The following is a 14888-nucleotide window of genomic DNA, read 5'->3' on the forward strand; positions in this document are numbered from 1 at the left end:
AAAATCAACCAAATATCAATGTCTAATCATGTTACACCTTGATGTTGTGTGGACGTTACCACTATGACATCTATCAGACGTTGGATTTTGGTCACTTTCCAACACAACCTAAAATGAATCAAATATCAATGTAATTTGACATGGTTATTCCTATTCCTATTTCCTATTTACTGTGACCTTTTATGTGAAGCTGCTTTGACACAATCTACATTGTATAAGCGCTATACAAATAAAGGTGAATTGAATTGAATGAAGTTATTGGACGTCAAAAAAACTTTGTCCTTAGACGCTGGCTAGACATTGAATTTTGGTCACCTAACATGATGACCTAAATCTAACCTAATATTAATGTCTTATGATGTTGTGTGCATGCTGGGAAACTACAAGCTTTATGTGATTATATCAGTTTTATATCACACTAGCTTATAGATATCTTTAAAAACTAACAGTACTGATACTAACATCGAAAAAAACGTTATTTTAATTTCATGGGACCTTTAAAATACATTTCTCCTGAAATGCGTGCAAATAGAAGAATGGAAAACACAGTATAGATGTGATATGTGACAAATTTCATATATAATGATATGTGGGTGATGCTTTTATTCAAGCTTCAAGCAAAATCAAGCTCCCTGATCATATTTCTCCTCATTCCACCTCATTTCCTGTCTTCTCTCTCTTCTGCTGATCTCCACACACTCTATGATACCACATCATTTCCTACTTTCTCTCTCCGCAGTCAATTTAATAGATTTAATCGATTTAATCCACATCTTTGGCTAATTTGTAGATTTTTTTTAAGGTGTGGGTGGGTGTGTTGTCGATTCTGTCATTATGTATCAGCAGTGGTGGAAAGAGTACTGAAAAATCATACTTGAGTAAAAGTACCATTACTTGCTTAAAAATGTAGTGCAAGTAGAGTAAACTCAACTTTCTACTCAAGAGTAGTAAGTATTAGGCTGTAAAAAGCTGAAGCATTTACAAGTAATTTGTGGATGTGTGTAAACGTAACCTTCTGTAGTGCATTTAGTTATTACACATAACATAACATAACTTCATAAAACGTTAATATTAGGTTAGATTTAGATCGTGATGTCAGGTGACCAAACTTCAATGTTCAGCATCTAAAGAGGACGTTATTTTGATCACCAATAACAAAGTCAAATGACGTTGATATTTGGTTGCTTTTGTGTTGGAAAGTGTCGAAAATGCAAAGTCGAGCCAACATCTTAAACTAATGTCATATTGACGTCAAAAACTGACATTTATTCATCAGGTATGGCAACCAAAATCCAACGTCTGATAGAGGTCATAGTGGTAACGTCCACACAACATCAAGCTGTAACATCATTAGACATTGATATTTGATAGTTGATAGCTGGATGTTAGACATTGAGGTCAGTCTGACATTGATTTCTGATGTCAAACCGATTTTCATTTCCAAACAAAATGCAACGTCCCCATGATGTTGAGGTGCAATGTCAATCTGACGTCATGTTGACATCTTGTGCTTGCTGGGTGTTTAAGGCCATTTAGGTCATCTTACAGTAAACATCCGTCTTCTTCTCAATGACTAAACAGTGCTTCTAAACAGTCTCTTGGTCAATGCGTGTAAAGATTTTGGACATATTCTTGGACACTTTTAATGCTTCCAAACAGTTTGCTGTGATTATAAATCGCCCATGTCATGAGGTAGTTCATTATGGGGCGATTTACCTTCTATGTGTGATTTGATTGGACAGGAATCACAGGACTGATTTTACTATTTCTCATAGACAGGAAAAAATAAAGTAGTAACTGCAGGTTGAAGGAAAGTAAAAGTACCCATACTGCACTAAAAATATGCTCAAGGGAAAGTAAAAGTACAATTTTTTAAACTACTTAGTAAAGTACAATTTCTGAGAAAAACTACTCAATCACAGTAGTTTAAGTATTTGTAATTTGTTACTTTACACCACTGTGTATCGGTACTGAATGTTTGAAAAATCTTGTGAATGTTAAATAAAATATGAAAAAGGACCAATATGATAATCTAAATTATAATTATTATTTATTAGTATTAATAATAATAATAAAGTAATTATGCTAGGATAGAGTGTCAATTACTAGTTATAAACAATGTATTAATGTATTATTTATAACCACAGTGTTTACAATTTTTGAGGATTTAACTACTGTCACCTGTCTGGTACTTAAAACATCCTCACATCTCAGCTACAAACATGTTTCACCCAATCAAAATTAATGGTGGAACAATAAAAGCAAAGCGCATTGCTTCCACAAAGCAACAGCGACAAAAAAGACAGTCGGTCTGTTGTCTTCTGTTCTGTGTTCTTTCTACTGATTTCTTGCATTTATCCTCCACCCACTCCTTTGTTCCTCTCCTAAAGCTCCGTAGCATCATTGCCTTTGGGTGATTGCCCTCCATAATGACATTCTGCTCCACAGAGCACAAAAGTGAGAGAGAAACAGATGATTCATGCCTCTGTTCTCTCTTGTCCCCTGCTTTGATGTGTCCTGTTTGCTGGTCTCCAAAGCCTGTAGCTGGCCGAGCCCTGCTGAGTCCCTCAGCCTGTCTTTAGAGCCGCTGCATGCTGGGAAAGTGAGCAGAGCCTGCAAATGAAATGTCCAGAATCCAGCTCACAGGGATAGACCTTCTTGAGAAACGACAGGCTCTCAAACAGAAGCACGCACACGCTGTACAGTGCCCTCCGCTTAGATTGGAACCCTTAATAATTATAACACTTTATTTTGTTTAAGCTTTTGATCTTTTGCTGAAAATAATAATAATAATAATAAAATAATAATAATGATATAATAATAATAATAATAATAATAATAATATTATTATTATTAAATAATTATAATAATATAATATAATATAATATAATATAATATAATATAATATAATATAATATAATATAATATAATATAATATAATATAATAATAAATAATAATAATAATATAATATAATATAATATAATATAATATAATATAGTGTAGTATAATATAATATAATAATATATAATACAATATATTAATAATAAATAATATATAATATAATATAATATAATATAATATAATATAATATAATATAATATAATATAATATAATATAATAATAATAATAATAATAAAATAATAATATAATATAATATAATATAATATAATATAATATAATATAATATAATATAATATAATATAATAATAAAATAATAATAATAATATAATATAATATAATATAATGTAATATAATATAATATAATATAATATAATATAATAATAATAATAATAATAAAATAATAATATAATATAATATAATATAATATAATATAATATAATATAATAATAATAATAAAATAATATAAATAATATATAATAATATATAATAAAGCAGTAATTTATGTATAAATTTATTCAATCTGGTTTTGTTGTTGTTGTTGTTGTTGTTGTTGTTGTTGTTGTTGTTGTTGTTATTGAGTTATTGAGCTTTTCATTCTGTTGTTGTTCTGACCCAAAGACCCCATAACTTCTGCAAGTTTCTTTTTTATCCTTCTAACAGTGTACTGGGAAAAGATATCATGTACAGGCAGTCAGTTATCATCGCTAAATAATGGGTCTTGTTTCACCCAAAAGGGTTTTGCTTTGTGAAATATGACCATCTGGTTTTTTTGTGTTCACCAAAGTGAATGTCATTATTCTTTCTACTATACAGCTCTTTGCCTGATAAATCAGTGTGTGCATGAAATATTGATTGAAGATTCGTTTCTTTTGATATTTTAGAAGAAAGTGATATTGAAGAGCTGATGAAAGCATTAAACATGTACATTATTGTGTAAAAGTACTTATTTTGTCCACACAAGCTGATTGCATTTTTGTTGATATTTTAATTGCATTATAATGAACGTTTTAAGTATAATATTTTAAATTTAGAAAGGATGCAAAACATTGGTCAAAAGTGGCTGTGGCAACTTTTTTAGTTGGATCAGATTCCTATTTTCAAATGAACTTTTAAAGAGTTATTTTTTAAATAGTACTGTTTCGATGTGATTCATACATACTACTGGTGTTTTACACAAATGCCACTCAGTAATAAAATATGTTAAAAGTTAAAAGAAAACTAAAATCTAATTAAAGCTGCTGTACACTGTAAAAAATGTAGGGTTCCACACAATTAATTTTGTCCCAACACAAATCAATTAAGTTAACTAAACACATTTAACAAATTTATGTGGATTGAACATAAAAAAATTAAGTTCACCCAATAAAATCTCAAGAATTGTGTTATTTCAACTCATTTTAATTAAGTAATTTGAACAAGTAAAAAAAAAAAAATATATATATATATATATATTTTTTTTTTTTTTTGTTTAAGTGCTTGCAAGTTTTTGACTCTTTTAAAGCATAAATTACTATAATATGTCTGCAGATATTTTAAAAGAACTTGCTACGTGATTATTTTTGTTTATCTGAATAACAAAGCTGAAGTCGGATATTTTGCTTTGAAAATGTGTGTTGTGTGCCGGAACGTCTGTCTTTGTTTTAGTCATTTAACCCGCCCAATGCCAATTTAGCCAATTATATTTCATCACCTTGTGTTTCCTGTGTAGAAAACAGAGTACTTCATTCATTCAGTAAGGAAGGCTCTCAAAGTATGTGTACGCGACTGAAAATGTAACCTCCGGTAGACAGCAGCAGCCCTGAAATGAGATTTTCTAAGAAAGTTCTAAATGAGGTTATTAATTAGCAAATAACATAAACATTACAAACGTAAACATTAGGTGAGCAGGTTACACTGTAACCCTGTGTCCTAACAACACACTACATGACGAGGTTTGCAGTGATAAGCAATTGCAGTTTGCACCAGACGCAGCGTGATAGAAATTTAAAAACAGCCATTCAGAAGCACAGAATAGTGTACTTACTGCAGTAAGGTTTATAATCCAATTAGTACATATTAAACCTCTTAAACATTAGTACTAAAACTGTAGATGCTGAATCAATGATATGTGTTGGTTTGCAGTGAGTAACAGTTCTTTTCTGTCAAATGGTTTATTTTCAAGATAAAAACAAAACACTGCTGGTTTCAGTAGTATGGCAGTAAAAAAAGACATGAAACACGTCACGTTGTTTTCAGTTGTTCAGCTGCAAGAAATAAAAGCAGTTTATAAAATATAGCTTTCAGCTATTGGTTAGACAAAAAACACTTTTAATATGGAAAATATTCAATATCACTTTATTTTGATGGTCCCTTTAACGCATTTGTTGATAAGTTTGCATCTACATGCCAACTAATTATCGTTAGAATATACAAGTCTTTAAGTAGACTGTTAGGTTGTGGTTAGGGTTTGACATGTACTTGCAAAGTTTGTTCTAGTCAGTCAAATGTCTGTTGAAGTAGCAGTATTAACATATTAAGCAGACAGTCTTCTAATACTCAAATGAGAATTAATTGGCATTTTGGTCATCAAAATGTGCAATAGGGACCATCAAAATAAAGTCTTACCAAATAGTCCTTCTATCGAGAGGTGTTGCTTTTATTTATGATTTAAACCAGCCTTTGTTTGTGTCGCCAATCTGGCAGCCTGCTCTTGACCAGGAGTGACATACCTCGTACAACCGCTGGGTGTCCAACTTTCATACTGCACCTTTAGCCCCAAACCTTTTATTGTAGTGCACATACGTAAGTTTTTCACTCATATTCAGTGCTTGAGGGTTGTATAAAAAAATCTTTTTACTTTTACTTACTCTATTTACTTTTTTTTATTCCATTATTATCTGTGTTTTTGTCCTGTCACTGTCATTTTGTTACACTTTGGAAATTTCTGTCACGAAAACAAATTCTTTGCATGTGTAAAGATGCTAAAATAAATGTAAAAAAAACAACCAACATGTTTTAAAGCAAATAAAAAACAAACAAACCCTAACCCTAACCCTAACCCTAACCCTAACCCTAACCCTATAAATATTAGATTTATACTTTTTACCAGTTCAATAGCATTTAGTATAGATAAATAAATACATAAAATGCTATTAATAACAACAACAACAACAACAACAACAACAACAATAATAATAATAATAAACAAATTATGTGATTTAAGGTCAAATTATGTGACCTCATTTATTATTATGTGAGAAAATATGTGAACAAGTGCCTTTAGACAAATCTTCCATTAAACCAGGCAGTATGGTAAAGAAAGCTGTGTGGGCAATCTCCTTTTATCTCTGTCTCGCTCTCTTTCTTAAGAAACATAAAGGTTGACATAGGCCCCCCGTCACTCATACCGAAATAACTCACCTTTACCGTATCCCCGCTCAGATACAATCAGCTGCTGGTAAGAAGCAATAAATATTGCATCAGCTTCCCCTCCACTGTGGTGGAGATCCTCTGTGTCTCTGATAGCGTCACTATAACTGTGTTGTATCTGTACATGATCATGTCTGGGTTTGTGAGGTACAGTAAATCAAGCTGTACGTGCGATCATATCTGTGCTCATGCTAGAAGGTCAAGGACAGAGCGACTGCAGTGTGAATCAAGACAGCTTATCAGCCATCATGACAAAAATTGCTTCCTCTTTCTGTTCTCTGCATGTGTGTGTGTGTGTGTGTGTGTGTCATAGGTGTCCAGAATCTGCCCGACCAGACACTATTCAGCCCTGTTTACTGCCCTGTAAGAACGATTGCATTGTGACTCCTTTCAGCGAATGGACAGCCTGCCCGACCACATGCCTGCCAGGTATTGATACCATCTCTTCACACAACCTTTAGCTGTGACATTTCACTGGTGCCTCTCCTACAGGAATAGTTCACCTGAAAATAATAATAAAGCCAAAAAAAAAGAAGAAGAGTTTATTTGGGTATGTTCCCATGTGTTTCTAAAACTGTATCAATTTATTTTTGTGTGTAACACAGGCTGTATGTGGACATTTTGAGTCAGCTCTGAGCATATGATAATATTTCTCAGCGCACTGTGTGGAAAATGTGTTAATGAATAGTATATTTTACTACCTGAAAAGTTTTAGGAGCAACAAATAATAACTTGAATTCTAGTTGATCATTTAGTATCAGAAGTGGCTAATATGAAAGGTTATTATACGCTTATTTTACCTAAATAAAATATGATCATGCTTTGATTTTTAATGTTTTAATAAGCACAGTAAGGTCTGATTTTACTTAGACAAAAGATCACTTAACAGAAATAATGTGCAGTATAGAATAAAAAGTCATGATGCAGTGGAAAGACAATTAATATTGTGTATGACTCCTATGAACTTGGAGGACTGCATGCATACATCTTTGCAATTACTCAAATAACATTCATCTGGAATGGCAAAGAAAGCGTTCTTGCAGGATCTTACACCAGACATGCTCAATAATGTTCAAGTCTGGTGACTGGGCTGGCCAATCCTGGGGCACCTTGACCTTCTTTGCTTTTAGGAACTTCGATGTGGAGGCTGAAGTATGAGAAGGAGCGCTATCCTGCTGAAGAATTTGTTCTCTTCTGTGGTTTGTAATGTAATGGGCAGCACACATGTCTTGATACCTCAGGCTGTTGATTATGCCATCTACTCTGCAGATCTCTCACATGCACCCATACTGAATGTAACCCCAAACCATGATTTTTCCTTCACCAAACTTAACTGATTTATATGAGAATCTTGGGTGCATGTGGGTTCCAATAGGTCTTCTGTAGTATTTGTGATGATTGGGATGCAGTTCAACAACTGATTCATCTGAAAAATCTACCTACTGCCACTTTTCCAAATGATCAACTAGAAGTCAAGTTATTATTTGCTGCTCTTACAACTGGGATCAACGACAAGACTTTTGTCAGGCAGTGTAGTATGACTGAATATGTTGCAGAAAAATTATTATGATTCCCTTTTTTGTATGTGTTTATACGTGATTAAGTGTTTGTGTCACAGTATGGGATCTCATTTCAGTAAATGATTGATAATTAACAAAGTACATTTTATTTGCATTTTTAGTATTTTGAAACCATAATGTTTCAAATCTGTTGTAGTTACTCAGAGATGTACAATTACAGAAATATGTAACTTTAAAGCATTGTGAATCAAGTAGATAATTTAGAGAATAGATAATGAGATGCTTATTTTTGTTCTGGGAACTTTGGATATTTAATCAAATTTTTTTACTTTTTAACATATGGATTTTTGAATCACTGTATTGTTTGTATTTATTGTATTGTTTTATATATATATGTATATATATATATATATATATATATATATATATATATATATATATATATATATATATATATATATATATATATATATATATATATATATATATATATATATATATATATATATATACTGTGTACCGTGTGTAAAAAAAAAACTAAGCAACAATATATCATCCAAAAGTAAGACTGCTTATTGCACTACAAGAATAAGAATGACAAATTTCGTACAGGAAAAGCAGCGCAATCTGTGCATTAAAATAGTCCTTTTATTTACTTTCCTTAAATGGCGTAATGATGACTTGTTTACTTTTAGCTGTGTCAGGCTTAAATAAAAACTTTTTAAAATGTTTTTGAATGAAGATAAGAGTTTGATCAAAGGTTTATATAGTGCTTCACCTTTTATTCGTGAAAAAAACTGGACCAAGGTTGGATTGGATAACTTGTTGGGAAAAATTGATTGCACCAGATCAGTATGTCAGTGTGTCGTGTGGTGGGGAGTGGCCTAAATCAGGTGAGGTGATAAACATTTACATGTAATATAATTTCATTTATTTGCCATCTAATTACAAAATATAACTAAAGTTGGAGGTATTTTAATGAAATTCTGACAGAGACTTTTTGTTTGGTGGATGAACTTTGTGCACAACTATGTGAATGAACTTTGTGTTCAACTTTGTGAAACTGTAATATTCTTTTCAATTTTGAAATTACAGCTCCTAATATTTTGACTCGCACCAACTCTGTCAAATCTAATATTTTTTTTCTTTCTCATAAGCGAAAAAAGCCTACTATTTACACAGTTTGTTATTAGAATTCAGAATTCATTATCTCCTAGAGAAAAAGTGTTGATAATAAAAACAGGATTTACACTTTCAAAAAGTGCGTTCAGCAACACTCTAGGAAGAGATGTCACACACCTCTGCTGTAAACCACACACACACGTAAATCATTCCCGATGCGACCAGCAAAACGCTTTCATTACACTTTAATGAGACAATTAATTAACATCAACTTCCACCAAAGAAACTTGCAGCAAACATTTCATTTGTTAGCATCAAAATCAAATAGAAGAAATGTTTTAAATAACTGATATCCCCTCTGTAAATACCCTGTTGGGTCTTCTGTTAATGAGATCGCCCTCTTAATTGTGCCATTATCAGTCTTTTAGTAATTAGCAATGCGTAATGAGCCTTACAGCGTCTGTTAAATGAAGTCGTTACATGCGTTCAGGATCCATACAGGGAACAGGAAGTGAACTCCACCAGAGGATCATATCATTACCTCTTATCTAAAGAGCTCTTTGAATGGGTCCTGCTGTGGCAATCGCTGTCAGAATACTAATATAGTGAAAGATGGTTGAAAGTAATGTTTTCTTCTGTGTGTGTGTGTGTGTGTAATGTGCAGTGAACAGCAGCGTGGCCTCACAGTCACGATACAGGATCATCATCCAGCGGGCGGCCAATGGAGGTCAAGAGTGTCCCGATACTTTATTTGAGGAGAGGGAATGTGAAGCTCTTCTGCTTTGTCCCACTTACAGGTGAAGAAACTGCTGTTGCACTTTAGCTATTTATCAGCAATGTCGGTGGTCAACTGTTTTGTCGGGTTGATGGTATCAAAATATTTGACAAATGCAGCACAGAATAGGTTGAGAATGGCATGCGATGTAATGCATAAATATATAATGTGCTGCTTATGATAGCATACATGAGTCGCACATTGTTGCTGTAATTTACTGGCGAGTAAACAGAGTTATTTCTGCACCTCATGCATAAATGTGAATGCGATTTGCAGTCTTGATAACTTCTGAGATTGTTATTCTGCAAGGTATATTTTCAAATAGGACTAGGCTGATTTGTAAACACAGTCATACATTCGCTGTGACAGAAAGCATCTTGTTTCTGGGAACTCTCACATAAGTAAATGTTGTAAACAAACATTTTAGAAGCTACAGGAGCTGCTTTTCTAACATGCAGATAAAGCTCAGGGGATAATTTTGAATTCTCGATTCTGTCTTGATCAGAACATGAGGTCTCTTGAATAATAATGAGGCATTAGTGACATGAATTGACATTCAAGAGTTTGAGGTATAGATCTTTTTAAAATTTTGAGTTCATTTTATTCAGCAGTGGAGTTTTTAATTGGTTAAAGCATGTCATAAAGTTTTCTGTTGTAAATAAATGTTCAGAATTATTGGAAAATTAACTATTGTTCAGAAATAATAAGCTTGTGCTTCATCCCCCTCCATTTTCAGCCAGGTTGAAATGCTTTTATTTTTTTGTTAAAGATATTTTATGATATTTCTGTTTGAAAATAAATAAAATAATTCAAATCAAATCAATTATTGCAAAATTTGGAAAAATAATTCATTATGTTTGTGCAGTGTAGACTGAAGTTATGGCTGCCAAAAAATCAGTTACGTCACTACAGGAAATAAATGTGTTTTAAGAATATTTGAATATGAACATATACATTTCATTATGGTTTTATTAATAATTTTGTTAGTATTAGTGGTGATGGGGTAGTAGTATAGTAGTAGTAATAGTAGTGTAGTATATATAAATGTGCAATATCACACGAGTAGCAGTGCGATGTAGCTGTATATCGGCACTAGTGCCTTAGTGCCCCCACCAGTGACGATATACAGCCACATCACAATGCTTCGAGTGTGATATTGCGTTATAATAGTTTGACAGCATAATCATGTGTATAAAAAAAGAAAATCAAACACAGAGAGTCTCAAAAACCCTTTTGTACGAGAAACTACTTTCTTCCGCCACTCATTCACATCTACAGCTGTTGGTCAGAACAGCAGAAAACATTGCTACCTCACTCCAACGTCACTTTAGAGCTAGTATTTGAATGATACTCTAGCAAAATATCTAAAGTGATGAGAAAACAGGTGATTTTTGCTCACATTTTAAGGCTGAACGGCATTAAATGCCATAAATATACAGTGATTTCCCAATATTTCTCTGTTAGCAATCGGGATTTCACAATAATTAACCTCGAAAAAGCCAGAGCAAAGCAAACACTACCAGTTTCTGTGGTATAAATACAGCAATAGAATACAGCAATCGACTTAGAATGTCACTTATCTGATTTATTATGATTTGTTCTGCTGCAGTTTGAAATTTACGCTGAGAAAATGCTGTTTTTCTCACCTAAGGACTTATTATGCAGTCTCTGTCGCCATCTTGTGTAGGAACGTCAAACGTCACTTTCTTTGGTCCACTCAGACAGGCTAATGGCAGCCGATGCACTGAATCCGATGCTACAAAATTTTAAATATTTTAAAACAGGCACTATGCTTATAAATAAACTGCATAGTTGCAATCTAAACAACTACATTCTCAACTTAAAAATCTCCTAAGTACATTATGTTGTCCAACAGCTGCAATATTTGTCAAACTGTAGAGTCTCCTCTGTTGCTGTATGTGGGCGGAGTAATACACAAGGGTGAAGGGTTAAGAAGCTGGACAAGTGAAATTCGAGAACCAAACAGAACTGTTGTATAAATATATATATATATATATATATATATATATATATATATATATATATATATATATATATATATATATATATAAAGTACACAATAGTTACAAAAAAAATCTATAAAAAATTTGATAGCCTGGGTGAGATGTATTTCAGAAAAAAGACTGCTCTTTTTTCGGCACTACGTTATATACTATAAAGGAAAGATAAATCATAATTGATTTCAAACCTGGTGGATAAAAATGTGACTAAACGTTAAACTGATAATATATGTGGAAGATTAATTCATACTCAATGCATTCTTATAGACTTTAATTTAAGTTAAATAGAATAATAGAATAAAATATAGACATTCCCTGCATTTGTGCTTTTTTGTTGTTGTTTATATACAGCTTGTTTAATTGTAAACCAAGGAAAGCTTGCACTTTTAAATATAGCCTCATAATGAACCAGTGAATGTATTACCATTGACCGTATTAACCATTGGCCAGTCAGATTACTAGAATTAAGCATTGCCGGCTGTCATTTAAATTCCTTGTAATTAAAACTATTGACAAGAAACTGTTTAGTATTCTGAAAAAAAATCATTCATTTAATGCAGCACTTCATTACCACTGGTTTAGAGAATTTATTCAGCGCTCACCATTTTACCTCATTTACAAAGCTAGACCTGGGTCACATAGAGTGAAAAAAATACACTGAATAGAAAGGCTTTTAATTCTCTGTATGATAAGAGACTGTGACAGCCTCACCCTGGTTAACATTGATTGGATCAATGAGAAAAATGAAAAAAAATGAGAAAAATAATATGCAGCATTTCATTAAAACCAGATCAAATTTGGATCGATCAAACCAGAAAACACATTTTTGCAGATTTATTAAAAAAGAAAAACTGTAATATCAAATGGTCCAAAGTATTCAGACCCTTGGCTGTGACACTCATATATTTAACTTAGGTGCTGTCCATTTCTTCTGATCATCCGTGAGATGGTTCTACACCTTCATTTGAGTACAGCTGTGTTTGATTATACTGATTGGACTTGATTAGGAAAGCCATATATATGTCTATATAAGACCTCACAATGCATGTCAGAGCAAATGAGAATCATGAGGTCAAAGGAACTGCCTGAGGAGCTCAGAGACACAACTATGGCCAGGCACAGATCTGGCCAAGGGTACAAAAAAAATCTGCTGTTCCTAAGAGCACAGTGGACTTCATTATTCTTAAATGGAAGACGTTCCATCTGCCAAAACTGTCCTATTGGGGGAAAAGAGCCTTGGTAAGAGAGGTAAAGAAGAACCCAATGATCACTGTGGCTGAGCTCCAGAGATGCAGTCGGGGAATAGGCAAAAGTTGTAGAAAGTCAACCTTCACTGCAGCCTCCACCAGTCTGGACTTGGCAGAGTGGCCCGACACATGGTAGCCCGCATGGAGTTTGCTATAAAACACCTGAAGAGCTCCAGTATGGTGAGACATAAGACTCTCTGTTCTGATGAGACCAAGATAGAACTTTTTGGTCTTAGTTCTAAGCAGTATGTCTGGAGAAAAACAGGCACTGCTCATCTCCTGTCCAATGCAGTCCTAACATTGAAGCATGCTGGTGGCAGCATCATGCTGTGGGGGTGTTTTTCAGCTGCAGGGACAGGACGACTGGTTTCAATCGAGGGAAAGATGAATGCAGCCAGGGATATCCTTGATGAAAACCTACTCCAGAGTGCTCAGGACCTGGGCCTAAGATTTACCTTTCAACAAGACAATGACCCTAAGTACAAAGCTAAAGTAACAAAGAAGTGGCTTCACAACAACTCAGTGACTGTTCTTGAATGGCCCAGTCCGAGTCCTGACTTAAACCCAATTAAGCATCTCTGGAGAGACCTGAAAATGGCTGTCCATCAACGCTTACCATCCAACCTGACAGAACTGAAGAGAGTCTGTAATGAGGAATGGCAGAGGATTCCCAAATATAGGTGTGAAATACTTGTTGTGTTATTTCCAAAAAGACTCATGGCTGTATTAGATCAAAAGAGTGTTTCTACTTAATACTGAGCAAAGGGTCTTAATTCTTAGGACCATGCAATATTTCAGTTTTTCTATTTTAATAAATCTGCAAAAATGTCAACAATTCTGTGTTTTTCTGTCAATAGCTGCTGTGTGTACATTAATGAGGAAAAACAATGCATTTAAATGATTTTAATAAATGGCTGCATTATAACAAAGAGTGGAACTTTTAAGGGGTCTAAATACTTTATATACCCACTGTATATACAAAAATGGATATTTCAATGCAATTTAAATTTTTAAAATAAAATAAGAATAATACTTCTGTCGATGTTTTATGAAACAATAATACAATTACAAAACCATATGTTTTCATTTATTTAATAACTAAAGCGTTACCAGCCAATTGGTGTAATGCTGTTTCATATACTTATCAGTGTCACTTTTTACTTACGTTTTCTACTTGCTGGGTGTTCATTTTAAGCCCTGATTACACTAATAAGACTATTATTGCATATTTGTTTTTCTGAATGTATATTTTACAGTATCTGTCTTAGCCTCTTAAGGCCCAAGGTGTTTTTTTTTTCATGCATTTTTTATTTCTCTTTGCTATTTGGGCTTATTGGAACCTAATTAGAATAAAAATCTAAGTATCATCTTTTGATATGATGTACTTTTAGAGAAAAATGATGTCCATATATGTGGACTCGTGATCCGAATTTACATAGAACACTTTTTCTTGATTTTTTTGATGCATAACTTTTTTTTTTTAACTTGCTTTGACTATCAGAGAGTAAAAACAATTTTTTTTAGGATGACACTGTATGTCTTTAACAAAATATAAAACATTCAAAGTATTTTAAATAGCCACTTAAGAGCTAAAATGTGCTGTCCACGGATGTAGACACTCAACCCCTTGGAGGTTAGACTATAAAAATCCATTACATGACAACAACTGGGGGGACTTTTTCTTCCAATATCAAACTATCACTTCAAATCTTGGTCTCTTTTCCAGATGGAAGACACATAGATGGCATCCGTGTACTCTGGTCCCAGATTCAGTCCAGCAGGGAATGACCGGAGCGAGTGAATCGTGTGGTAAAGGATTAGAGATGAGAGGTAAGACAAGTTTGCTTTATCTTACGCTACACAAGCAGCCGCCGTTGCGGTTCCCCTTCATAT

General features: G+C 33.3%; 1 protein-coding gene across 1 annotated transcript in view; it reads left to right on the top strand.

Moving 5' to 3' along the window:
* thsd7ba (thrombospondin, type I, domain containing 7Ba) overlaps positions 1 to 14888 on the top strand; it is a 402582-nt gene that overhangs the window by 261461 nt on the left and 126233 nt on the right. Inside the window, exons 11-13 of the mRNA XM_056465204.1 lie at positions 6624 to 6739; positions 9617 to 9749; positions 14722 to 14825. Coding sequence (XP_056321179.1) covers positions 6624 to 6739; positions 9617 to 9749; positions 14722 to 14825 — 353 coding nt within the window. The remainder of the gene's footprint in view (positions 1 to 6623; positions 6740 to 9616; positions 9750 to 14721; positions 14826 to 14888) is intronic.

This window comes from Danio aesculapii, chromosome 9, assembly GCF_903798145.1.
Source record: "Danio aesculapii chromosome 9, fDanAes4.1, whole genome shotgun sequence".
NCBI lineage: Eukaryota > Metazoa > Chordata > Actinopteri > Cypriniformes > Danionidae > Danio > Danio aesculapii.